At 34.5% G+C, this 25,900-nt stretch overlaps 1 protein-coding gene and 1 long non-coding RNA gene across 6 annotated transcripts; both read left to right on the forward strand.

Moving 5' to 3' along the window:
• The first annotated feature begins 5,630 nt into the window (after window positions 1-5,630).
• Window positions 5,631-7,967, forward strand: LOC119642365. The gene is made up of 3 exons (XR_005248019.1): window positions 5,631-5,917; window positions 5,976-6,168; window positions 7,570-7,967. It is a non-coding gene; the product is annotated as an uncharacterized LOC119642365 (long non-coding RNA).
• Window positions 7,968-11,618: 3,651 nt separating this feature from the next.
• Window positions 11,619-16,806, forward strand: LOC119642364 (protein FRA10AC1). 5 transcript variants are annotated; one of them, XR_005248016.1, is made up of 6 exons: window positions 11,619-11,804; window positions 11,901-12,125; window positions 12,191-13,045; window positions 13,415-13,903; window positions 13,975-15,595; window positions 15,672-16,806. XR_005248016.1 is itself a non-coding variant. In XM_038041502.1 (3 exons), exon 3 carries the CDS (start codon window positions 12,228-12,230, stop codon window positions 13,014-13,016), a length of 789 nt encoding a protein of 262 aa, XP_037897430.1. In that variant the 5' UTR covers window positions 11,619-11,804; window positions 11,901-12,125; window positions 12,191-12,227; the 3' UTR covers window positions 13,017-13,390. The 5 variants fall into 5 exon arrangements, 1 of the variants encoding a protein (XP_037897430.1); XR_005248015.1 differs by having other exon boundaries at window positions 13,415-15,595; XR_005248018.1 differs by lacking the exon at window positions 13,415-13,903 and having other exon boundaries at window positions 15,483-15,595; window positions 15,672-15,831.
• The last annotated feature ends 9,094 nt before the right edge of the window (window positions 16,807-25,900 follow it).

Consider the following 25,900-nt stretch of genomic DNA (forward strand, 5'->3'; position numbering starts at 1 on the left):
TTTTTTTTTTTTTTTTTCATTCCTCTTAAGTAGGTTTATAACTATTCTGAAGAAACTAAAGGTTGATTAAAAGCTTATAACATTGCATAGTTTTCTTGGCAAGAAACACAAACCTTGAAAATTTAACTGCGCACATGTTTTTGATGAAAATAAGGATTCAGTCTGAAAGGTAATGCCTTAAAAAAGTTTGCCTGGTCCTTTATTGCGAATTAAGAAAGATTTTACCAAAAAATCACTCCCAATGAATTATGCAATGTAAACATTCTTTTTAAGCCGTTTGCATACACAACAACAAATTAATATACAAATATTTATGGTCAATTGAATTTAAAAAAGAAACAAAAATGTTAAGAAAAAATACGAAACTTAAATGCGAAAATCTTAATTTAAAATTTTGTTTCTTTCATTTTTTTAATTTTTATAATTAAACAGTTGCAATTTGCTGCATTTTGGAATTGAACTTTTATTTAATGTGCTGATAGAAATGTAGTGGAAATCGTGAAAATAAAATAGTTAAAATTCTTCTTTATTTAAGCTATTTATGTATCAGCCATATTTTAGAGAAAAAAGAAATGGCGTTGTTCATTGTATTTTCTCGTTCACTAACGATTATAGCGTCTTTGGGTAGTAATTGATATAAATAATGAAAGACAATGTAATAATTCAAAGGAGCTGAAGCGTCCCTTGCTAAAGACATAAAGACTTCATTATTTTGCTGACATTTTCCATTTAATTGGTGCCGCCATTTTTGGTTGTTGTCAAAATGAAAATTTACAATTTCATTTCTTCGAACAATTGCTTAACAAAAGGTTTAAAATCAGCTGGTATAGCATCGTTAAGTAAAATACCTGTAACAACTACATCTTTTCTTAACCGTGTTGGTTGGTTTTTTTCTTTCCCTACGAAGTAACTTCGCAAATAAGGCCATTTTTTACTCTTCTTCAATTCTGCCAATATTTTGATTTAATACAAAAATACAAATGTTCCGTTAAGTTAACGAAAAAATTTCTTGGACCCGACCGCTGAACAGCCCTGAACGAAACCCCCAGCTGTAAATTGACTCCCGTTGCAAATTTGAAGTGAAAAAAATGTTATATTGGCGTGAAATGCAACACGTAATATTGTAAATCTAATGAAGCGCTAATGCAATCTTTAATTGACTTCAGTCATATGATTTGGTGGTGGCAGTGCGTTTAAGTAATTGCATGGGGTCACTTTAAAGCGCTTACAAAAACGCATTTATATGCATTGCTGAAAGAACGAAGCAAAAATCGTTAAGAACACTTGACATATGCCCATATAGACATCTTATAAATATAGGCGTTTCATAAAAACCAGCCTAAATTAGATTCTAAAGAATTGTTGGAAGATAATTTAGAGCAATTGTTAAAACGTAGGGAATTAAAAACTATTTACCTAAAAAATGAATTGAAGCTAGTACAATTGACAAAAGAGACTTGAGGACTTTCACGTATTTTATAAAAAGGTAAGAAATATATTCTTCAATATTTATGTTTTGCTTACGGAAGAAGAATAATAAGTGAATATGCAAGCCCATTTAGATTTCGTCAATTGATGAAATGGAGTCAAGAATAATGAAATAACATATGGACGCATTTTTATAGCACTTCTCTTTTGAGCTGTCTTATTAACGCGCCTCTTGTATATAGCCCATCCAAAATAAGGACTTTCCGTAACATAAAAAAGGGGGTTTTTATAAAATGACTTTTTTTAGTTATTTTGAATATAGTGTTATGGCTGTGAATAACATATGCAGCCGATTAAGTTACTTTACCGTCATATACTCGTAATAGAAGAATGTAGAAGAAATTTCAAGATAGGCGTTAGATCAAAAATGGACTAAATAAGAATACGAAAAATCATTTAAGTTCTTAGTAAAAAGGTGTGCGTATTCTCTCAACAACTATAATCTAGTAGGCTGTACAAGATACAAACATTTTAAGGGTTTGCAGTTATATTTAAATATAACTAGCAAAGAAAAAGTTCTGTTAAGCCGTTAAACGATGTTTGGGAGGGATCTAAGTCAAAATATAGTTAAAATAGAATATTTCGATGATTTTTTTACAAAATATAAATGAAACATATTTTTATGTAAACTGATTAACATTTGAAAGAATAAAATTTTTACACTATTTCATAAATGAGACTGGTAAAGGGAAAATTTGCTTAGCTACCATGGGCAAACCATGCCATGTGAAAAAAAGAAAGTGGTACGGCGTGAATCCTTTATTAATAGTCTTTCCAAAGACGTCCAGGTTATATTAAGTTTTGCCCGGAAAATTTTTTTATAGGACCTTGTGAATTGCCGTTCTTGATATAGGCTAATATTTAAGTAAACGTTGAAAGGTCACTGTAGGTAAATGAACTTTATGGCATCTCTGATTTTCTGATGCTTCTAAGCGTTGCAAGCATTTTAACAAAATGAATATACCCCTCATGCTTCGGTAATGGGCATAAAAATATTATGAAAATAAAACGAAAGTAATTTCTGAGAAACTTTTTTGGGACTTTGCAAATTTCTTTTCTTAACTACTGTCGAAACAAAGCCTATAATGATTGTTGAGACTTTAGAAATGTTTTCCTCTCGCTGCTTATTTCATTGTACTCTTGCGTGGATCTACGCGTAGACGAATGCAAAAAGAGGCATTAATTTCGTTTGCAAATATTAAACTCTCTTTTTTTTTTTTCTTTTATGTATGTTGCACTTGATAAAGTAAAGTAAGCCTGCCGAAGAACAAATTCTTTGGCAGTTATTTCTTGCATATTTGCATATGTAAATATATTTATGAGGAGTATATGTCACCGTCAATGACAATGAAATATATTCTTTTCCTGAATTCCTAAGTTATAAAGAAGCCTTAATTTTTTTGAAAGGCGGAGGTGTTCTCAATTTACGTGGTACTGTAAGCGTGCTTACATTAAGAAAAGATAACATGGCCTGGAGCACGCATATTTAAAAAAGCGAAGAAATGCCCAACTATGAGAACAACAACTTAGACGGCAACTTACATATAACATTTGATATAGATTTTCCTAAGAAAAGTTTGAACGATGAGAAAAAAGAACGTATGTATTTTAACACCTAGCAAGAAGAAAGCAAACTTGTCTAACGAATATTTACATAGAGAAGACGATTTCGAGGATTTTTATATGAACGTTTTTTTTGAAACTTGTGAAAATGCCGATGGAAAAGGTGTAAATATCAGCTCGGACTTTTTTTTTGTGATTATCTAAAAACCTACAACAGCGATGACTTAGTAGAATTAAGAGTAATTAGCAGGGGCAGAGCTAAACTGCTTTTCAGCTCTGCTTGTAATACTAACAGCTTCCTCAAAGGCAATGATTGCTTTTATAGGAGATTGATATTTAACGATTGTCCTGCCGAAGAAGTATGTGCCGTTTTCTTGGATGCATACAAAATTTTCTACGTTTTGCTACAGTGCACGTATGCCAGAAAAGGACATCGGCAAAAGGATGCAGGCAACAATTGTAACAAAACATATTTATACGATTATTCGTTTTATGTATATCTATGTTATATTTTATTATGTTACTTTAAACAGATTTATATTATATAAACTATATTACATATTTTCATATTATATATGTGCATGTTTACATTATGTTAATATGCTATTTAGATAATAGATATTCTCTGCACTGAACTCGCCTGAAAGTGACCATCAGGAATGAAGAGGCGTGTATCATGAAGAAGCATTTGGATGTAGCTATGTCTGCTGGGGATCTGTATACAATAGTTTATTGTTATTTATAGTATTATTATATATGTTATTATATTATTGTATTATGATTGTTAAAAAACTTGCGTAGGGTTTTAATCATTATTGTTATTAGATTTGTTAAATAAATTAACATGTTTGATTTGACTATTTATTTATTTACTATGGATTTTTCCAATTTTTTCTATTACTGTTCTTCTTAATTCTCTAATTAATTTAAGTTATATCATTTTTCCCCCACCATCTCTTCATGGATAGCTGATTTCAATAAATGCAAATCTTCTACCCTGAAAAAACACATGTTGCATAAAAATGATCATAACAGCCAATCATAGCAATTGATTCGTTAGGAACAGCACAGGATTTTTGATCCATAAGCGTTAATTTGAAAATTTCTTCGCCATCGTTAGCATTTAATACTAATAATAGATGAGAACGCGAGCCAACCGCAACATTTTGTTCATACAATGATCGACTAGCATCTAAGCACTTATGCAAATTTGCTGACCAGACAAGTTTAAATAACTTTCGAGTGAATAGTAATTTCGCTCAAAATCTTCTCACTTCAATTCGCCTTTCATCTAAGCTACCTAGGAATTTCGTATCATTTATTGTCACACTGTATCTAAGAACATTTCTAATAGATTACGTTGATTAACAGAGTGCGGTAAAACACTATCAATTTCGGTAGTCAAACTTAAGGCAAACTTAACACGTTCATGGCTAAAACTTAAATTTGTTGTCAATTTAGAACGTTTTGTTGTATATTCTTCGATGTCATGTGTATTCTTGGTTTAGTACCATAATACTTTTCAAGAATTGTTTAAAAATTTGTAACGGAGTTTTGTGCTCTCTCTCCTACAAAGCCTTAACGATCTTCATTAACTGAAAGCGATTTACTTTACCACGAGCTGTTAGAGGCACCTTTTGGAGATTATAAATTCTATTAGGTTGCTCAAATGTATCCAAAATATCACGCAACAATTCTTGCAATAGAGGACATTTGACAATAGACTCAGTTTGACCAATTGCTACGCATAAGATGAGTTTGTTAGCTTTTTCATTCCAAAGACACAAAACCCTATTTGTAATACTTCCTTTGCGGAAAATGTTTCCAATCTTTTGTGATAAGAACTTGCAAAAGAAATAGAAAAGCAAGTAAAAACACTAGCGGCCAAGTATATTTGGACGTTACATTCATTCAAGTATATTTGGAAATTTACCCAAACATTTAATGAACTTAAATATATCAGTCATGTATCCCCAAGCTGTGTTCTTGGCATTCAGATCCCCATCTAAGTCAAAGTCTGTCAAAATATGTAGTTAGCTATTCGCATACGTAATGACCGAAACATTGCTGAATTTGGCAAGGAATCTGTGAAATAGAGTTTACTTTTAATTGCATTCGTTTTCTTAAGTAATTCCACAATGCTTTTTACGTTAACGTTACATAGGAAAGTTAGTCGGTACAACTTGCCAGTCTCCAGTGACGCGTTAGTTCCAGGATTGGGTCCTAGCTTCTGCTTTGGTGGATGGTTGCTGAGTCGAATACTTCCAATCCCGCAAATAAGCCAAAATCGTTTGAAAAAATCATAATGTAATAAGGTATCTGAAAGTTAGCTTACGTTTTCGCTTTCTGGCTTGTCTGCTTCACGTGTATGCCTAGTATTCAGCACTGTTTCGTAATGACGTTTTTTTTTTTGCTTCACTTATGTACTTCATCTGTTAGATACACTCTTTCATATTTGTCAAATTAGGCGAAAAGTGAATAATTCATGTTTTGCTTTAGTAGTGGCTGTTCAAAATGGCAATTGTAAGGAAAATACTATAAAATCCAAACATAATTGTTTCTCTTACAAAGAACAGAAGACAAAATTTTCGCAAACATTTGAATCTGATCGCATATATACGTTGAAGAGGCATAAATTGACGTTAATTGGAATATGTAAGCTATATCTTAAACAAACACACACATTGGCTTAGCTCATACCTACTTACAAGACCATTACGATGGCGATGCTTAGGCCCTTGGTGAGATTATTTAAAGCACTACGCATTTTTATCTTCCAAACATTTATGGGCGATAGTGGATATCCGTTAGAACGTTAACGGCAGCACTGACGAACAACTTGAAAAATGCATTTGTTTATAGGAAGGTTAGTATTACCTACTTTTTTTATTCAAAACCTATAGTAAGTCTGTTTATATTTCAAGGTCACTGGTATATTTCGTTGGAAGAAGAGCGTAAAAGCAGATATATTCCATATCCCCCACATTTGCATACACTAAAAGTTCCAACTTGGGGAAGCAAAGATTTGGATTCATTAGCGTCCGAAACATATTGAGGTGATGTTGCCGATGTCTTCGCAGACCTCTCATAGTTAAGACAATTGGGTGTAAAAATAAGGTATAATATAGCGTCAAGATTTACAAATTGAAACTTTCTTTTTCCGCGTTTTCTATTATTTTTATTTTTCTATATAATTTATTTTATAAGATATGAATACGTCCAATATATAAATAATACATAAATAAAAACACCAACGCATAAAAAATCAACATAAAATTGAAAATTTGTCAACATAAATTCTAAAATCAACATCAGATTCAACACTTCCAGTTTGTAACTTTTTAAATGTATAAGTAGTAAATGTTTATAATTTGTTGGAAGAATCATTATTGCGGCATCGTCCTAAGCACAAGCGAAGAAAATAAGCGGAGATTTACTGTTTTAAAGAACAATGGGTAATTTCGTCGATTTGAAAGATGCATTTACAACTTCTTTTCCTAATATCCTTGAACGAAATATATTTAATCAAGCGAGGATCGATTCCTACATCAGAAGTATCCATTTGCTTCTCAGCAAAATTGCGAATCTCCTTAATCGCTCGCGGTAAAGCTAAATGTACGGTATAGTTGCGGATCACTACTTTTTATTACTTGGTTTGTTCGTTTATTTATCAGGAAGCAGAACCAACTGTTATTTTGTCAGTTTTGATAGCCAGAAATGAGTAAAAACAAAAATTTCTTTTTTTTGGCTCTTCCATTTGCACGTGGAAAGCCCAAAAAAACGTTCGACAATCATCGGCTTCGCCGTGCACGAAAGCTAACTTTCAGAAATGTGATTACACTGTATATGGTTTGCGAAAGTAAAGCCAATTCAGAAATATTAATTTGGTAAGAATCCTACATCGTTTTATTCGAATATTGCTTTTAATAATGTTTTTCTGCATTCTATATAAAGTGCGCAGAAATATAACTAACGCTGTGCATTTTTTGTGAAATTATAACTTTTTATTTAGAATAAAAAAAGAAGTTTTGTTTGCTTTGCGCACAATCTGTGGCTTATGTCATCTAATCATATGCTCAGAAGAAAGCCTTAGGATAGCTTACATTAGATGATTCCGCCAATTTCTACACCGAGTTATTAAATAGGTAGCTTACGCTTTTAACATTTACAAGGTTACAAGTGTAATTTAAAAAATAGCGTGTACGAGTTAAAAGTCAAAATCATCGCGAAATCGTTAAACTCTAGCATATCAATAATGGATGAAGATATTAAAACGGTTATTATTACAAAAAAAGAAAAACGAAAGATACTAATCCGTAATTCATTTCTTCATACAAATTGCAAAAGGAATAACCATCCCGGTAAACGTCCCCCGAAAACCACCCTCGTCTTTAAACGTTAATTCTTGTGAAGTCTCAACACAGAAGAAAGAATACACGCCAAGTTGGGCTTACCCAGAACTAACCGCAGGAAAAATTCACTGTTTACAACATTAACATTGACGTCTTTTTGTTACAGACTCTAAAAGTGATGACCTGACACTTGTCTATGCAATAATTGATGCCGCATGATAGGTCCAAGTTAATAATATGCCAAAAAAACGCATCAATATTTACGATCGAGGTTATTTCTTCAACACACAAGCGTTGCTCGCAAAACTGAACCTAAAACGGTTATCATCACGGGCAGTTTGCCAGTCATAAAATCTGTCTATCTAAAACCCATCTATCCAGCTATTGAAGTTTCACTTGGGAAACTTTTAACAAAATAGGAAATACCCTTGCCACTTGCGGACATAAAATTGAAATTGGCTTGATGCATATTGGACTTCTGGGGAATCAGCGAGTAAACATATCCAAATCCACAGTTTTAACATTTGCAATTATGGATGACACAGTGGAAAAATTTGGTCTCCGTGGTAATCATAATCTCATTTCACCCTCGTTTGCAATCAGAGTCAATCCTATTTGCAATTGTGAACAAAATCTTATGATTAAATATATACTTTGTAAATGTTCAATATTTGAAGTCTTGCTGTAAATTTAATACTTTGAATGATTCGTTAATTATTAAGATTTAGTTTAATTTTAATAATTTTTTTTTATATTCTCTAAAATTACTTATATTCGAAACTTTAGCTTATAAGCTTATTATTATAAACATAATGAAAAAGTGAATTTTAAACAAGCACGGACGATATGAATATTGTTATGGCTTTCTACACGTCTTCAAACTCCGTCTCTAACGAAGTTACTTCTCGGGGTCCACCATACTCGTCCTCTCTCTTCTCTCGATTATGTTTATAGGCTTGGTAAATGAAGAATTAAATATTTTTCTACAACATTCCTCTCTTGTTTCATAATAATAAAATCGATTGTGAAAGTTCTATGTCTTGTGTCAATATCGCACCCGGTTAGCGTTTATAAGAACTAAGTTTGATTTCAATCTTACAATTTTTCATTTCCACTTAGCCTTAGATCTACCATCAATACTAGACAAGCTATGGCATGTCAGTTGCAGCAGCGCTATAAAACTGATGGCCTCGAGCAAGGCTTATACAGCAAATACGTTTAGTAAATCATGATCATAAGAAAGTTAAACATAAAAAACGTGATAAACGGAAGTAATTATAATAAAACTAATTGTTAATTATGGAAGACTTAAGAACCCTATATAAAGAGGTTACCGACACTTTGCGTAATATGTAATTCTTGAAAATTTTTACACGCGAGCTCCGTAGGGTTGCAAAATGTCAGTTAAAATGTTCTGAAAAGTGCAGGGAATCATTGCTAATAGCTAACTCCGAATGAAAGGAAAGTTTTAATTTATGAGTTTAACACCCTCTAGGCTGTACACATTTGCTACCACATAATATTAGTGAATATTGACTATTGGGATGCATTAACAGTAAAGATTTTTTCAATTAAAGCTTCTTTATCCACCTTCTAATTTTGCACACAATTTTGGTTCTTTTTTTAAATTCAAATAACAGGAAAAAAGAAAACAAAAATTGGGCTACAAACAAAGTAGTCTAAGAATATTTTTTCGTATTGACAATGATTATTGCTTTCGCTTTCACTGCTTTTAATTTTCTGCAGTAATAGCAAGTTGCTTCACTGCCCTCATTTATACCCGTGACCTAAACAAATAAGAAAAATAGTAATAATAATAAAAGTGCAAATTTTGAAAATCCCTGTCATAATCTTAAATGCTCTCTATGCATAACACACGAGGATGATAATATTTAATGTTTTGTTTTATTGCATTAGCGTAATAGACCCAAACTAAACCGAATTCGATAGAATTCGAAGTAAAATTTCCGTAACCTACTCCCTATTTAATAGACGCAAATAAACCACATCTGACGAAATTCGAAATAAAATCTCTGCAGCGCATGACCTATTTATTCCCATTGCTGAAATTTACAATTTCTTCACTGTTTTTACAATGAATGAAGTAAATAAAAATTGGGCAACTATCGTGAATGGAGGGTTATTGAGTTACCCTGGCTTCCACAGGCTATGCGCGGCCCTCGCCGCGCAAACTTCCCTGAGGGGTCCATCTAAGTAGCGACCGTGCCACGACACAGCCGGACCTGCAATTCTTTTCAATCACGTACCTGCCGATAGTAGTCCGTCTCAATGCGGCCAGACTGATCACCCGGATATTCGCAGAATTCCAAAGAACAGGAGCTCCGGACCGGCAGACTATGTTGATCGATGAACATCTGTATATCATCACTGTCAGCCACCAACGGGAGTGGGCAGCTAAACGGGACAGTCCTCGCCGCACCCGGAGGCGCTAAGCACTCACATCAACAACATCATCAACAACGTCGACCGAGCAGCATATCGCTTGTGATAATAGCGTCACGACAGCACAACAACAATTGCGACCATTTACCCCAACAATTATCGTTAATAACAATTTTAACACAACAGCAATCACAGCCACGACCACCTATTCTCCTACCAGCGGAACAACAGCAGCACAGTGACAACAAAAATCATCAACATCGGACCAACCAACAACTATCGCATTGCAGTCTCTATAACAATGCTAAACACGGCCACAGTGGCAACGGCCGCCGTCAAGGGTTTTCGAAACCGCTGTTACCTCGACGGCAGCAACAACTACCACAACGACCAACAACGACAAAATGCAGAACAACAGCAACAATCCCTGAGAAGTCACGGTTAGGACCATCGTATCATCACATACACGACAACAAAAGTCACCCACAGCCAAGGCTCTGTCAATCAAATGTACGCACATAGTAGCCCACGTTGACACAACCCGTATCTCTCTGCATTGATTTTTATTCAATTTTTCATGCCCTGCATTGATTTTTATTTTATTTTTCATGCTCTGCGTTGAGAGAAAACTCGTATCACCAGTCACTTCTTCGGAGGATCTGTGAGGACTCAAAGTCGTCTCAAAGTTGGCCTCACGGGTTCTCCGTCTCTGGTGGGGGAGAGGGGATGCTAATTTAAGTTAGGGAGTAAGTTAGCATAGGAATAGATTAAGAATCGAATAAGAATAGGTTAGGACTAGGGTAGAGTAGAACAAGTTAGAATAATATAGAGCTAGTCTTAGTTTGACGGTCTTTGAGAGTGAGTCTTCGTTTGGGGTCGTTGATAGTTAGTCTTCGAATAGTTATGAAATTAAAGAGTGAATTGCTGAAATTTACAATTTCTTCACTGTTTAGTTTTTACAATGAATAAAGTAAATAAAAATTGGACAACTATATAGATTCTATGGTATTTTCTTCTAGATAATATTCCTTTCCAAATATGTACAGATTCACTACGTTGCCAAGTTTGAGAAATTTTTTTTAAATAAATCGATCTCAACAATTCTTATAGAACTGGTTAAGGCCTTTGATATGCACACTGTATTCTTATTTTTGTAGAATTCTGTTTGTTCTAACTTTTAAGGCAAGTTGTATAAAAAGTAATCGAGCAGGACGTTTTCCTTTAGGTATTTGTATTTTCGGGGCCGCCGATTTGCAAAGACATATCGGCTAACTTTGTGTATGAACGCAAATTGTAGGAAAATTTTTAAAATGTCTGCATGACTGGCTTTTAAAAAGTAAAACAGCGCTGTATTTTCGTAAAAACAAAAATCTTGCAGTCAGTATTTTAATTGTTGCAGTGGTAAAATACAAAATGCACTTAAATGCAAGATGATATTAAATTATTATTTTCAATTGAGAAGTGTAATCAAGCTTATTCTCAGATGTATGCAATTTTCATACAAACCCATTTTCAATTATTGAGAAGTGTAAACAAATGTGGCCGCTTACATGAAAACTGTTCTACAAAGGCAAAAATTTAATTTAACACATATGCGCAAAACTATAAGGGCAACAAGTGGAACCTATGATAAAAATAATGAACATTTGAAACTTTTTCTTACCGCGATTGAGTAAAAGAAAAGATGTTTTCGGTCTTAAAATCAAACAAAGAATGAAATAAAAAGAATGTTAGGCGATGTCAGTAATCGTTGTGACGTGTTCCATTCCCAGCGTTTTTTATTTTGACAGCTTCCTTGTTGAGCTAGTAAGAGAATTTGTTGTTGTGTATTCTAAAAAAATTATCGCAGCGTTCGCTGGCAGCTATTTTGACAGAAACAATTAATTAATTATTTTACTTATATTCCTTAAGTGGTTTTTCTCACTTTTACAAGAAATCAAAAAAAAAAAATCATTAAAGTGGTACATTATAAAAATTAGCTTGGTTTATGGAAACAAGGTAAAGGAATTCATTAAAGTTTCTAAAATATTTGATTTTGATAGTTTTTAATATCAAATGCACCAAACTGATTGACACTGTTTTTACATTTGCTAGGAATTTCGTTTTGACCGTCTTGAGAGTTCATGTTGATGTGGAATACTTCAATAAAAATATATTTTTTAAAGAAACTTTGGCTAAAATACCTTATGAACTTTCAAACACGCCCAATTATAATCATTAAGTGTAGAGGATTATGTTAGACACATTAACAAACTGGCGTTGCGATTGAAAATTATGGTGAAGTTATTTTAGCTCTTGTTTACAAGCGGATATATGAAGGTAAATTTGCACGTCAGTGATGAATCCGAAAAAACATAAAAATTCGTATTGTAAAATTTTCGCAGACCAATTTTTCGTAAGGAAAAAACCCTTTTATAAAAAATGTTTTCGAAATGTCTAAAATCATTAAATGATCGAGAACGGCACGAGTATATACTCAGGTCATTTGTTTTAAATAAAAAACATGTAGAATGTCGAAAGCATAAACGTGATATCGACATCATAAGAGAACATCATCGTTTCCTATGGAGTGATAACGAAAAAGAAGTGAACGCATCAGCAAATGAAAGTTGGGAAGTACGTTTAGCACGACGCTATTACGACAAGCTTTTCAAAGAATATTGTATAGCGGAACTTTCAAGATATAAAGAGAATAAAATTGCATTGAGATGGCGTACTGAAGCAGAAGTTGTTGCAGGCATCGGTCAGTTTCAGTGTGGCAGTCGTAAATGCAGCACGCGTGATGGCTTGCGTACTTGGGAGGTGAATTTCGTATACCAAGAGCAAGGTGATCGTAAAAATGCTTTAGTCAAACTAAGGTTATGCTCAGAACATTCAGTGCAACTGAATTACAGATCGAAAAAGCGTGAAATCAAACGACTCAAAAATGGGGAATGTTTTAAATGTCCCGCTATGCAACCAAACTTAGGAAAATCTAAAAGTTCAAAGAATGAAATTAGTGCAACTTGCTTTGAGGGTAAAGGACTGAATGATACAAATGACATATCTTATTTGGAAACGAGTTCCTACGACGCAGAGTACGGGAAGACGCAAAATGAAAATGTTACCAATCTAACTGATAACGTCTGGAATGATAAACTAAACGTTGAAAGTGAGACTATATCGCGGGAAACTGAATTTGAGCGTTACCTGGAAGATTTACTTTTATAATATACTTTATGTATTATCGCTATTAGATGGTATGTATGTAGTTGTACGAGTAGAAAAATTAATCGAATTTATAAAATAGAATTTTTCACTTGATATAAACTTGCTGTATCCTCTTGGTTCGTTAACTTTCATTTCGCCGTATATGATTGCACTGAACAATTCCTAAAATTCCTATATATTTATAAGGTACTACAAGTAGATGTTGAAGAGCCTACCAATAACAAAAGCACTATGATCTTAAGTTGGTTGCCATTTTTTAAAGTTAGACGAAAAAAAACATTTTTAGTTGCAATGTGCGAATGCTGAACTAATTGTTCGGACGTCATGTTAATCCTTTTCAATTTTCTATGTTCAAAATAAAAGATTATAAAGCCTGTCATACTTCAATGTTTTTTCAGTTGCTTCTGTACTATGAGTGTGTGACAAGATCCAACCACTTTTTGTAGCTGTCCAATCTTTGCGGGCTGTGATCCGAAATTACCAAAAATTGTGCCAAAAGAATGTGCCGTTAAAATTTTTAAAATGACGCTTAATGATTTTAAATAACGCGATCGTGAAGAAGAGGATTAAAGGTATTGTTTCGTTTATGGTTGGAGGGTGAGGAATATATTTATTTTGTCAAAACGTTTGTGACGCCCAGAGAGAAACTTCAGTGACCCCACAGAGTATTTATATTTTAAATCAGCATCAAGTACTATTTAAAAAACTAAGTATGTCTTTCGATAAAAAATCAATTCCATAATTTACGTGAATAATTTCTACGCTGGTGAGTGAAGACATGGTACACTCCCTATATTATTTCCATACAAATTCGCAGTTTGAAAGGTTCTTTATCGGATACGACACTATTCGGAACAAGGAAACGGGTGCCATAATGGAAGTTTGTGGTAATATTATATAGACACTTATCGTCATTCCCAAGAATTATTTTCTTATTTATTTTTTTTATATTGTATAGCCACTTATCGTCATTCCCAAGAATTATTTTCTTATTTATATTTCTTCATGGTTTATGGCAACAGGTAAAACCAATGAAAATAATTACATGTTTCTATTAGTTTTGCCGACATATTGGAATCTCTGAGATTAGATAGTTTTTCTATGTGCACTAATTCTATAAAATATGTATTTTATAACTATATTTTACTTTATTATCGCTTCGAATTATGAAGTAAGTTTGTTTTCGAGGAAAAATACGAAATTTCGATATCGAGCAAAGTTCGTACGCTTCCATCAGTCCACAGTTACTTTAACTTTTTAGACGGTCCTCTTACATTTTGTTTCTGGATAGTAGGAACAACCGCTTGATCGCCAGCATTTCTACCCCATTTCGTGTTCTCGAAAGACTAGAGTAAGGTTCGGTTATGGTTATCGTGCAGGCCGTGCAGTTAAATCGTTGTGCTGATGGCTTTTACAAAGGTGATCTTTTGAACTGTTAAATTCAGGGTTATTTCCAATAAAAAAACAGGAAATAATAATAGAATTCAGAACAGAATTTCGAAAGATTAAGTACGTAAGTTAAATAAATGGATGTTAAGTATATGAGTACTTGAGTACAACTGGTGTTATTCTTAATTACTTGTTAAAAAGTGAAGTGTGTTTGATTAAAGAAATTTTGTTTATGCTTATTAATTGTTGTGTCGGAACGTTTTCGACATTTGAAAATACAAGACAGGTAGGAGTCAAATCAATTAAGGAAATCGAACCGATAAAGTCTAACTTGATAAATTTGTGATCAGAGAGGAAATTTAATAAAACTTTTGTTTACGTGTATGATACATTGAGTAGCGTCGAGGATACTTTTTTTCAGCATAGTCTTTTGTTGGTTAATACGTCTTTTAATTTTTTGATTTATCATTTAGTCTTTTAATTAATTAATTAGAACTATTTTATATAAATTGATAGCGTTATCCTTTTTTCTCTTATTTTATTTAGGTTCCTAATAATTACGAAAACATGTCTCGTCAATTATTTTAAATGTAGTTTTCTATATAATCTCGAACCTTTTTATAACTGCCAAGAAAACAACCAAAATAGGACATAGCAAACACTATAGCCGGGCGTTTTCCCTTTGCAAAAGTGAGTGAACTGTTTCTCGATATAAGAACTTCTTTTGTGATGATACCACCGTGCTTTTGTTATGATTCGGCGGCTTCTGTTATAGTTCGCTTATCTCATTTAGCTCGTCCATCTGGGATATAAGGCGTAGATGGTGTCACGATTTGAGTTTGGGTGTTGGCGGCTAGCTCGCCGCTATTATATTTATATTATTATTATATTATTATATTTATTTATTATTTTTCCTTTCCGTGTTCTACACCTAAACTGTCCAACGTTCGTATGTACGAAACGATCACTGCACAGTTTACCTAACCAATACCAATAACCTCTTTTTTCTTTTCAATTCATTACATAAATAGCGGAACACATATATATAAACAATTATCTGTCTTGTATTTGCAGCAGTTGTAGCGATGTTCTTTTCTTCTCTCCTTAGACATCCCAGCATGTCACTGCTTCATTTGGTGCATTTCTTATTTCACTCAATATAATGGAAAATATAAGTAGCTTTTCATTTTGTAAGTAGATATATATATAAAATATAAGCTTACTTTTTTAAATTATCTCTATACTTTCCTTTTCAATTTATTCTAGGATTTTTTAAACAACAACTTTATCTATTGTGCTCTTTATTTTTTCTTTATAAACTTTGACATTTATTTGCAACATGGATCTGTATTGGTTGTAGGTATGCTTCTATGCTAGCTGTGTACATACCTTTTTTTGTTTTTTTTTCTTTCTTATTTATATATGAATTGTTATTTATTATTATATTTTTTTTTACTTCTCCTTGTATACTTTATACCAGTTTGTAATAATAATTATTATAAGATTTACTTCGAGGAGTCGATTGAATTTGACTGTTGATTTACTTTAGTCGAGTTTAATGTATAAGCAAGTAAAAAAAAAACTGAATAATTTGTTTTGTTTCTGAAGATAGGAATATTTCCTAAAAACTTAAAGATATCGAAATAGTTCTGTTGTTGATTTATGCTGGGCATTTTCTTTCTTTTTTTTAAGTAGGAGTTGCTCCTTCGTTTTAAAAACATTCGCGGATGTTGACGAAGCTGCTTCAATTATATACTGGAATCAATAGATAAATGTTAAGTATTTCATTGTTAAGCACATAACCCATTCTCTGCGCGTTCCTTGTTGCCAAAATTGCGATATGAAAAAAATTTGCCTTCTTTTTTTATTATTATTATTCACTCATTTTCTGTAGTTTATTTTAGTAAGGACCGTGTCCTAAGTACCTCATCAGCAGTACATATTGCTTTTCTATGTTGCATTTGTTGACTATAAGTCTTCTACAATGAGTACCCTCTCTACCTTGATGATTTTAAAGATCACTACTGTTAAGGCAAATGCCCTTCTTTGTAGAGTAGAATGTCTTATCTGATAGCAACCAACAAATGATGAGTCGTGCCAATCACGACTCGTCATCAACGTCCGACGTGGACACGAAGAACAAATGTGGGTAGATTGTTTGCACAATCTATTCAATAGACAAAACGGTCAAAGTGGGGGCCTAATTGGTTGGCAAAATTCGGCAAGACGATGCGTCAAGCCGTACCAACTTATTGATATATTTCTTCCAGCACTTGGAACTGGAAGAAACGCTAAAATAACAAGTGATCAATGTGAATGCAGAAAAGATAATTTTATTGATTAAAAAAATGACTTATAAACTACAATTCTTATAAACTAATTAAGAATTATGTTGCTAAAAATAAAATCATAAAAATGATGCACTTGAAGTGTGCCATAAAAATGCAATATAAGCAAATTAATGTAAACAATCGACGACACACTTCCAGGTCTGGATTACGTAACAAACGATATTATTGTCTGTGGTCAGTTATATGAAAGGGACAAACACAGAAACGCGATTATGCAAACGCCAGAGCATGAGCAATCGAACATAGTTATGTCAATGAGTGCATATGGATGTGGAAATGGAAAGATACATAATTTATTCAAAATATATATCTAAATTAAACAAATAAAATTGAATAAAATATATAATTAAACTAATCAAAAACACAACTAAACTAAGGTATATATTTGAACTAAACAACTACCATACACGAGATTTTGTTTCGTCTGTGCTATCTTCTTCTCTTTCATAAAACTCTGCTAGCTCTGCTAGGTTGGTGTAGCATTCTTAGGTTTTGAGAGTATTTGCATCTTCTCATTACTTATTATATTATTGTTATCTTTTTAATTCCACTTACTTTGTAAGTACTTACTACAATACTTGATGTAGAAATATTTTTGTTTTAGTTAATTTTCTAAAGTTGGAATACAGTTTTTAATTGGCTTGCACTTTTTAAATGGATTTTCGCTTAGACGAGTCGACTTGTGTTCAGTGTAGTGCGTGTTTTCTATTCGTCTGCGTTTTTCCAATTGTTTCGGTGTTTTCGGTGTTTTTGTGTATTTAACTTCTGTCTTTTCGGTGTTATTGCTAAAACTGGTTAACGCGGATATCGCGTATGTGCTTTTGTTTCGTCTATATATAATAAAAAATAGAAAACAAAAAAACAAAATAAAAAAAAAAAAAAATTGAAAACATTTGACACTTTTCTTTAGTAGTCCCCAACCTTCTTGCACAGTTCCCAAACCTTTTCAAGTGAGTGGTTATTTCAAAAATAATAATAAATAGACAACAATAAGGCATAATGGCCCCGGGGCCGCCAGACAAAAACCCGAATAGATTTTATCTATTAAGTGATACATCCCCCCAAAGAAAAAAAAGTAAAAAATCAGATTTTCCGGTGTTGCCGATCAGCGATATAATCCCTATTGATAAAAAATATATTGTTATTTCTTCAACGGATGCTCGAATAACAATTTTCCAAATTAGCCCTTTTGCTATAAAAAAAGCTCTAGATAGCATTACAACATACATCGACTCGATCTCGATTCTACGCGATGGGAATTTACTGGTCCTCGCTGGGAACCCGCGCGCAACCGAAAAACTAATAAAGGCCAATTCTTTAGCTAATCTATGTGCTATTTCAGCTAAACTACATGAGAAACTTAACTCGGTTCGAGGCGTAATTTATGCCCCTTGCTTAAAACATGTGCCGGAAGATGAAATTGTTCGCGAAATGGGCATTCAAGGAGTGACTGAAGCATATAAATTAACCAAACTGAATGATGACGGAAAAACACGCTCTCCTACAGGAAGGATTATTTTAACTTTTGATCGCTATCGATTACCGCGAACAGTTGATGTGGCGTGGTATAAATGTAAAGTAGAACTATACATCCCAAATCCTATGAGGTGTAAAAATTGCCAACGCCTGGGTCACACGGCAAAAAGATGCACTAATGCTGCATCTTGTGCTAACTGTGGTCATCCTCCACATACTGAAAGCTGTACCCGTAGTTTCTGCATAAATTGCAATGATCAACACTCAGCGTTAGACAAACAATGCCCACGTTTTGTACAGATGCGTGAAATATTAAAAATCAAAACAGAAAATTACTGTAGCATGGGCGAAGCGCGACGCACATATCGGGAAAGAAATCCATCTGTAGCCCATGGAATTGGCAAAAGTAATACCTATGCTGCTGTTGCCTGGCATATCGAGCCTAGTAAGACTTTAACTGCAACTGCTTCCAATGAAAAACCTGTTCCACCATTAACCAAAAATTATATTGCGAAACCAGTTACATCACTTGCCAAAGATAATATTGAAAAAACCAAAGCAACTGCAAATATTGAAAAAATTAAAACAACAACACATATGCTAAAATCTAATATACCAAATTCTCCAGAATCTTCAGCTCTCAACTTTACTCAACATATCACAAGTGGTAATGAATCCATTCTTTCATCCATTAATCAATCTTCGAAAACCAAAGCAACTGCAAATATTGATAAAATTAAAGCAACAACACATATGCTAAAATCTAATATACCAAATTCTCCAGAATCTCCAGCTCTCAACTTTACTCAACAAATCACAAGTGTTAATGAATCCATTCTTTCATCCCTCAATCAACCTTCAATTTCAAATTATTCACGTGCGCCAACCCGTTGCGCTTCAAATGTACCAAATCACCTAAATACAGATTATTCTGCTGGTAAGAATAAATCATTCACGAAAAATTCCTATAGTGACCTTCTCGACGGAGACGCTGACATGTCAACTTAACCCTCCCTCCACTCTGCTTACATGTCATTACAATTAAATAAAGTTTTTAAAATTCTACAATGGAACATTAAGGGACTTATTAATAATTTTGATGAACTCCGTACACTCATAAATGATTTTAATCCAACCTTTTTATCGCTTCAAGAAACTCATTGTAGAAGCTCTTTTAATCCTATTCCACCCAAATCATATACTGGATACTTCACGAATGCTGATCAAAATTTATATTCCAAACAAGGAGTTGGTGTTTTTATAAAATCAAGTATACCTCACAAACGCATAAATTTAAGCTCAAATATACAAGCCGTAGCGATACAAATAATGTTAAAAATAAAATTTACAGTGCTTTCGCTCTATATTCCACCTTCGCAATCGTTTTCTCAGCAAGAACTCTACAGTTTATTCTCCGTACTTTCCCCCCCATTAATTATATGCGGCGATTTCAACAGCTGGAATACCATCTGGGGCTCAACAGTGAACAACACTCGCGGTACTGTTTTAGAAAAGGCCTTTTTTCAAAGCAACCTTTGCGTTTTAAATGATGGAAAACCAACGCACTTCTCAACTCATCATACTTTTTCACATATTGATTTAACATGTTGCTCTCCATCACTTCTTCCTTTGGTGTCCTGGTCTATTTCTGATGATCTATATAATAGTGATCACTTTCCAATCATAATCGATCTTAAACTTTCAACGTCCTCTGCTACTCCAGCAAAACAGGCCAAATTCCTCCTAGATAAAGCGGATTGGATCAATTACTCCAAACAGGTGGAGTCATTTTTGAACTCAAAGCCATTTAACGGAAACTGCAACCATGATGCTGCTATTATGTCTAAATCGATTCGCACGGCTGCTCATCTTTCTATTCCTCAATCCAACACCTCTTTTAAACGAGCTAGGGTTCCATGGTGGAACAACACGCTTTCGTTTTTGAGGAAAAATAAAATGGATCTATGGCACCGCTTTAAGAGATGTCCTGATCAGAATCACTTGTTATTATACAAAAAGGCCAATGCTCTATTCAGGAAGGAATTACGGAAATCAAAGGCACTTAGTTTCGAACTTTTCTCGAGACGAATTCACAGAAATACATCAATGAAAGTTGTCTGGAACAAAATCAACAGACTTAATGGGACTTCAAACCTGAACGAAATTTCTGCCATCTGCACTCCCAATGGAACTTTAACTGACGCAGATGAGATTTCTAATTACTTTGGAAAAGTGTGGTGCGAATACTCCTCTGACAGCAACTTCTCCAGTGCTTTCATTGAAAATAAAAGGACTCCAATATCTCCTTCAAATAATATCGATAGATGTGCCATGTTCCTGGAAAATAGCGTATCTACCTCAGAACTTGGAAGTTGTCTCTCCAATTTGAAGGGGAAGACACCTGGTCTAGACCGCATCTCATACCAAATGATCAGTGCTATGTCTAAGTCTAGTAAAAAGAAATTACTGGACCTATATAATACGGTATTTATGACTGGCCATATACCCTACATGTGGAAAATGGCAACAGTTGTTCCAATTCCAAAGTCAAAAAATGTCTCCATCGCATCTGATTATCGCCCAATTTCTCTTTTATCTTGCCTCTCAAAGGTTTTAGAGAAGATTATGGCATCTAGATTATCTTGGTTTCTTGAATCCAAGAACCTGATAACAAAGCAACAAGTTGGTTTCAAGCGGGGTAGAGGATGCATCGACGCTCTGTTACATATTGATTATTTCACAAGCAAAGCAATTTCCGAACGAAATCACGTAACAATTCTCTCAATTGATTTCGAAAAAGCATTTGACAGAGTTGGTCTTCATGTTATCTTAAGACTCTTGAAATCATGGAATGTTGGACCCAAATTCTTCAACTACATCAAATCATTCATGTCGCATCGGCGGTTCAAAGTTAGAATCAACAATCATCTTTCTGATTCCTTTCCGCTAAAGAATGGCATTCCGCAAGGATCTCCTCTCTCTGTCACGCTTTTCCAGATAGCTTTCAACGAAATTAGCGAAATTCTTTGCCGTGTACCAAGAGTGGAACATTGTCTCTACGCGGACGATGTATACATTTTTACAAAAGAAAAAGACAACACGAAAGCAATCAACATCCTCGAATCTATTGCATGTGAGATCTCCACATGGGCAAACTCGTCAGGAGCTATAATCTCTATATAAAAATCAAAAAAAATGCACATTTGTCGAAAACAAATGTGCGATGCAGGAAACCTACTGATGCATATTAACGGCTTACCAGTACTAAATGTGCAGACGCTCCATGTTCTCGGGCTCACCTTCTCAAACAATTATCGTTGGAAAGCACACTGCCTTCGTTTAAAAAACTCCCTTTTAACAAGGGTAAATTTCATACAGTACGTTGCTTGGAGAAGCCATGCGCATATTAACACTATCGCTTATCTTACCAAAATGCTTGTGTTAAGCAAGATTGACTATGCTTTGATAATTTATGGCAATAACTGCAAATCTAATATCAACATCCTTAAACCGGTCTATCACCAAGCCGTTAGAGCAAGTTGTTATGCTTTTCGGACGACGCCCATAAATAATATTATAATTGAAACTGGTCTCCCAACCTTAGAAAATAGACTGTATGAGTTAAAAGCTAGATTAGTCCCTAAGCTTCTTAATTCAAACAAATCCATTCTCGGTGATGACGTAAGAAAGATTATTATTGCGAAGAAAATTCCAAAGTCACCATCTGCAATTGACCATTGTTTGTGCATCGGAAAGGAATTGAACATTCCCTTAAAAAATTTCCCGCTCTTTTGGTGTTAAACCTCCCTGGATTTTGAAAGACTGCTCTTTTGACATCTCACTGTCTATGCACAAGAAAGAAGATACTCCAAATTACGTGTTCAGGAATCTAATAGCTGAGAAAACCCAAGTATTGGACAATACTGGTTGGAATCTTTTGTACACAGATGGCTCAAAATCTCCTGGTCTGCCTCCTGCTTGTGCGGTGGTAGATGCTACAGGACGGGTTCTTCTCAACCACATATTTCACGAAAGCACTTCAACTTTCATAACCGAAGCCAGAGCTATCCTTCACGCTGCCAACCTTGCCCATAAAAACAAACTCAAAACCGTCATTGTTACTGACAGTTTGTCTGTATTACTAGCTACCCGGAACCCTTCGACTTCGAGATGGAGCACCATCAACAAATTAAGGAATATAATTACTACACCCGACGGAAAAATTAAAATGTTATGGGTACCAAGTCACATCGGTTTACTGGGAAATGAGCAGGCTGATCGAGCGGCAAAGTATGCTGCTTCTGCTCCTCTAATTATGGATGATGTCATGGAAAAGTTGGATCTTCAAAGATACATTGGAAGAAAAGTTAAAGAGAAAATTGCAGAAGGAAATTTACAATACCATCATCAACACTACTCTTGCATTAACCCTCAATTAACTCCACCTCTATATCCAACAAATGTTGAGAAAACCAAGATCCAAACTTTTTCGAGAATTCGCCTTGGTCATACAATTGCAACTCACCAATGGATCCTGAAGAAGTCTTCTCCCCCAATCTGTTGTTGTGGACAAACTCTTACTATAAAGCACATTCTCTGCGACTGCCCCAACTTTTCCTTGGCTAGAAGTATTGCATTTGGAACGATTAACCCTTTGAATATTCTACAATCAACTTCAGAACAGAATATCAATTCAATATTTTACTTTATTAATACTACTAAGCTTATTATCTAATATCCTTTTTTTTTAAATTAGAGCCGATAGCCTGTGTTGCTAGTGCTCAACGTCTTTTTTTTTTAGTCTAAGAATTCAATTCATTAGTCTAAAATTAAAATAATAATAATAATAATAATAAATGGATTTTCTTTTTTTCTTTTGTTGTGAGTTGGAATCCCTGTGGATGGGGTAAATTCATCGCAATCCTGCTCTCACAAGATCTAATTGAACCTATGCTTGCAATATGCTACGTCGTTTGGAGCACTTTTAATTATCCGTTTCGTCCCTGTTGCAATAATTAATATTTATTTAAAGTGTGGTTCTGTTTCTTTTTTGCACTAATAACTACGTGATATTTGTTATTTAACAGAATATAGATTTTTTCAAAAGTCACATATGCGTTTTATTTATAGTTTTTGCTCAGGGTTGAAGTTTCGAATCAAAGAAGAGCCGAAGAGTCTATTGTAGAAATGAAAAGATGCGCCATTCTGGCACGTCTGAAATCCACTGAACCCCGAAACAAAAAAACTCGCGTTCCAGCCCGCACGTCTAGCTAATTAAGAGAAGATGGCTCACAAAAGCGGTTGCCGCCCCTTTAGCTTCTTGAAACCATAAGTTGATATTTTCAACCTTGACGGAGCACAGATTAGATGATTTTAACTGGGATACCCATTGCCCGTCGTTATTCACTGTACGTTTACTGCTACCTGCAGCCCTTATCCTATCCGAACGAAAGCTATGTAACGACAAAACAAGCATGCTACTTTGCCTCCTGCCAGATCTTTCGCGCTTCGGGGATGACCAGCGACGTGCGGCTCTTCTTCTGGAGCCATGGATACTGTTGGTTGTACGTTGTTGTTTTGTTATAAATAAAATATGAACGGTCGTTTACTATCGGGTATTGGTTAGAAGATACCGTTGGTGAACGTTGACTATAGGATGTTGGCTGTGAACTTTTGTGGATAAATCTTGACTATAATATATTGGCCACTTATTCGGCTGCAATCACGCAAAGTATCCGACTGATTCTTAACCTCGTCGCCAAGCCGTCTGGCCCTCGTTGTGGGATCGTTGGTCACCTCTAAGCCGACCAATGGGCATGGCTCACCAATATCAAACCGATTACCTACTGTTGCCTCGCATACGTCCATGTCTTTTGGAGCGAATAGTGCTGGAGTATATAGTCGCCGGTGACTTCGGCAATTAGGAAAAAGTTCCTCTAAGTATAAATTAGGGCATGTCGATTAATTACCCACTAGGTACTCAGCTCTCGCGGGTAAATTCCTGTTTACTCGACATCCGGGCTTGTTTGCCCGCAAAATTTCGTACCGCCTACAGTTTCTACGCAAGATGAGCAGATAATGCTGACCATTCCAGAAAACAACTCATTCTACCCTGGCCTCCAACTGGATTGGCTCATCACGATTTGCGAATATGATAGAGAGCATGTCCGCTTACTTTTAGAATTGTAACGGACGAAGAACTGACAAGGAAAAGGGAAGGACGGTAAAGGACTGAGCAAACTCAGAATCTGGACACAATAGAGCCTGGAGTTGTCTTGGCATATTTCACGATTTCGAGAACTTGGATCGCAAATGTTTAAACAAACGGTTCTTTTAGAAGGTACCCGGTATCCCTGGAGCATAATTACTAAACTACACCATCACAATATGCGGAGATAAAATCAAAACGCTTATCGCATTTATTGTGAAATGAGCAAATTGATCGAGCGCCGAAGTCTTCCGCTTCGGCTTCTGCATCTCTAATTAAGGACGATATCATGGAAAAATGTCACATAACGAATGCGTACTTTTTCACTCCACAGCAATTTAATAAAACCTCGAGACAGGTTCCGTTCGGTTCCTTGGATTGCCCTGAATGCGTTTCAAGTGTAAGCATGCTCATAAGCGGCGCAATACGGCTGCTAGACCTCCATAAAAGAATTTTAACATGTTTCCCTAGGAAAAGATTGATAAGCATATATTTCTACAAACGTAAACGTATTGTTATAAAACGACCTATGTTTCGAGACATAGAAAATAATAAAAGAAATGTACGTACAAAGTATGTTGCATAGTTCTAAAAGGTTGATTCAATAGGTTATTTTTTCCTTTTTTATTATAAACCTATTTTTTTATAAATAAACCTAGGTTACCATTGGTTTGTACGAAAGAGGAGCGGTATCACTTTAGTGTAGAGGAAGATACAAATATCAAAGAGAATACATTTTACACAACTTTATTCCACCCTTACTCTCAAGAAATGGTCACATGGGGGGTAGTTATACTTCCACGCGGACGACAGACAGAGCAGCTACTTTTAGGCCTTGTACGGTTATCGGTGAGGGATACTTCGGACTATGGATGAACAGTTACGCAGGCAGACTTGTTATTGGTAAAAGAACAAAACGCTTCCTTACAAAGTAATGAATCGTTCAGAATCAGGACCCGTTTTTGTTCGACATGATGTCAAAAAACACTCCATGTCAAAAAATAACAGGCAAGATAGTGATTGCAAAAAAAGAAAAAACAAAAAGTTCGTCATGTGCACCAAACTTATCAATTAAATTAGACGCAAACTTCACCTTGTTAGAGATGCAGTAAACGAAGAACAAACGAACGCGAAAGAGACTTATAGGCACCTACTACAGTTAGCCAAAACCGTAATGAATATCAAGACAAGAGTTCAATATAGTCGATTTAAATTCATTAAACATAAAAATAATAATAGAAAAAAATGGAAAATGTCCAAGTAAAATAAATAAATAAATAAATTGATATTTATTAAATTTTCAAATTTTCGTTTTATTTGCTTTTGCTATACAATAAAGAAATTTTTTTTTTTTTTTTTTTGGTATGTTGAACGGAGATGGACTAAGCCAATAGATTTGTGGCTTATATGTCCAGATAATAAACTGTTGTAATTTTTAGTCACGATTATGTATAAAACGT

The sequence above is a fragment of the Glossina fuscipes genome, unplaced genomic scaffold (assembly GCF_014805625.2).
Source record: "Glossina fuscipes isolate IAEA_lab_2018 unplaced genomic scaffold, Yale_Gfus_2 222, whole genome shotgun sequence".
Classification (NCBI taxonomy): domain Eukaryota; kingdom Metazoa; phylum Arthropoda; class Insecta; order Diptera; family Glossinidae; genus Glossina; species Glossina fuscipes.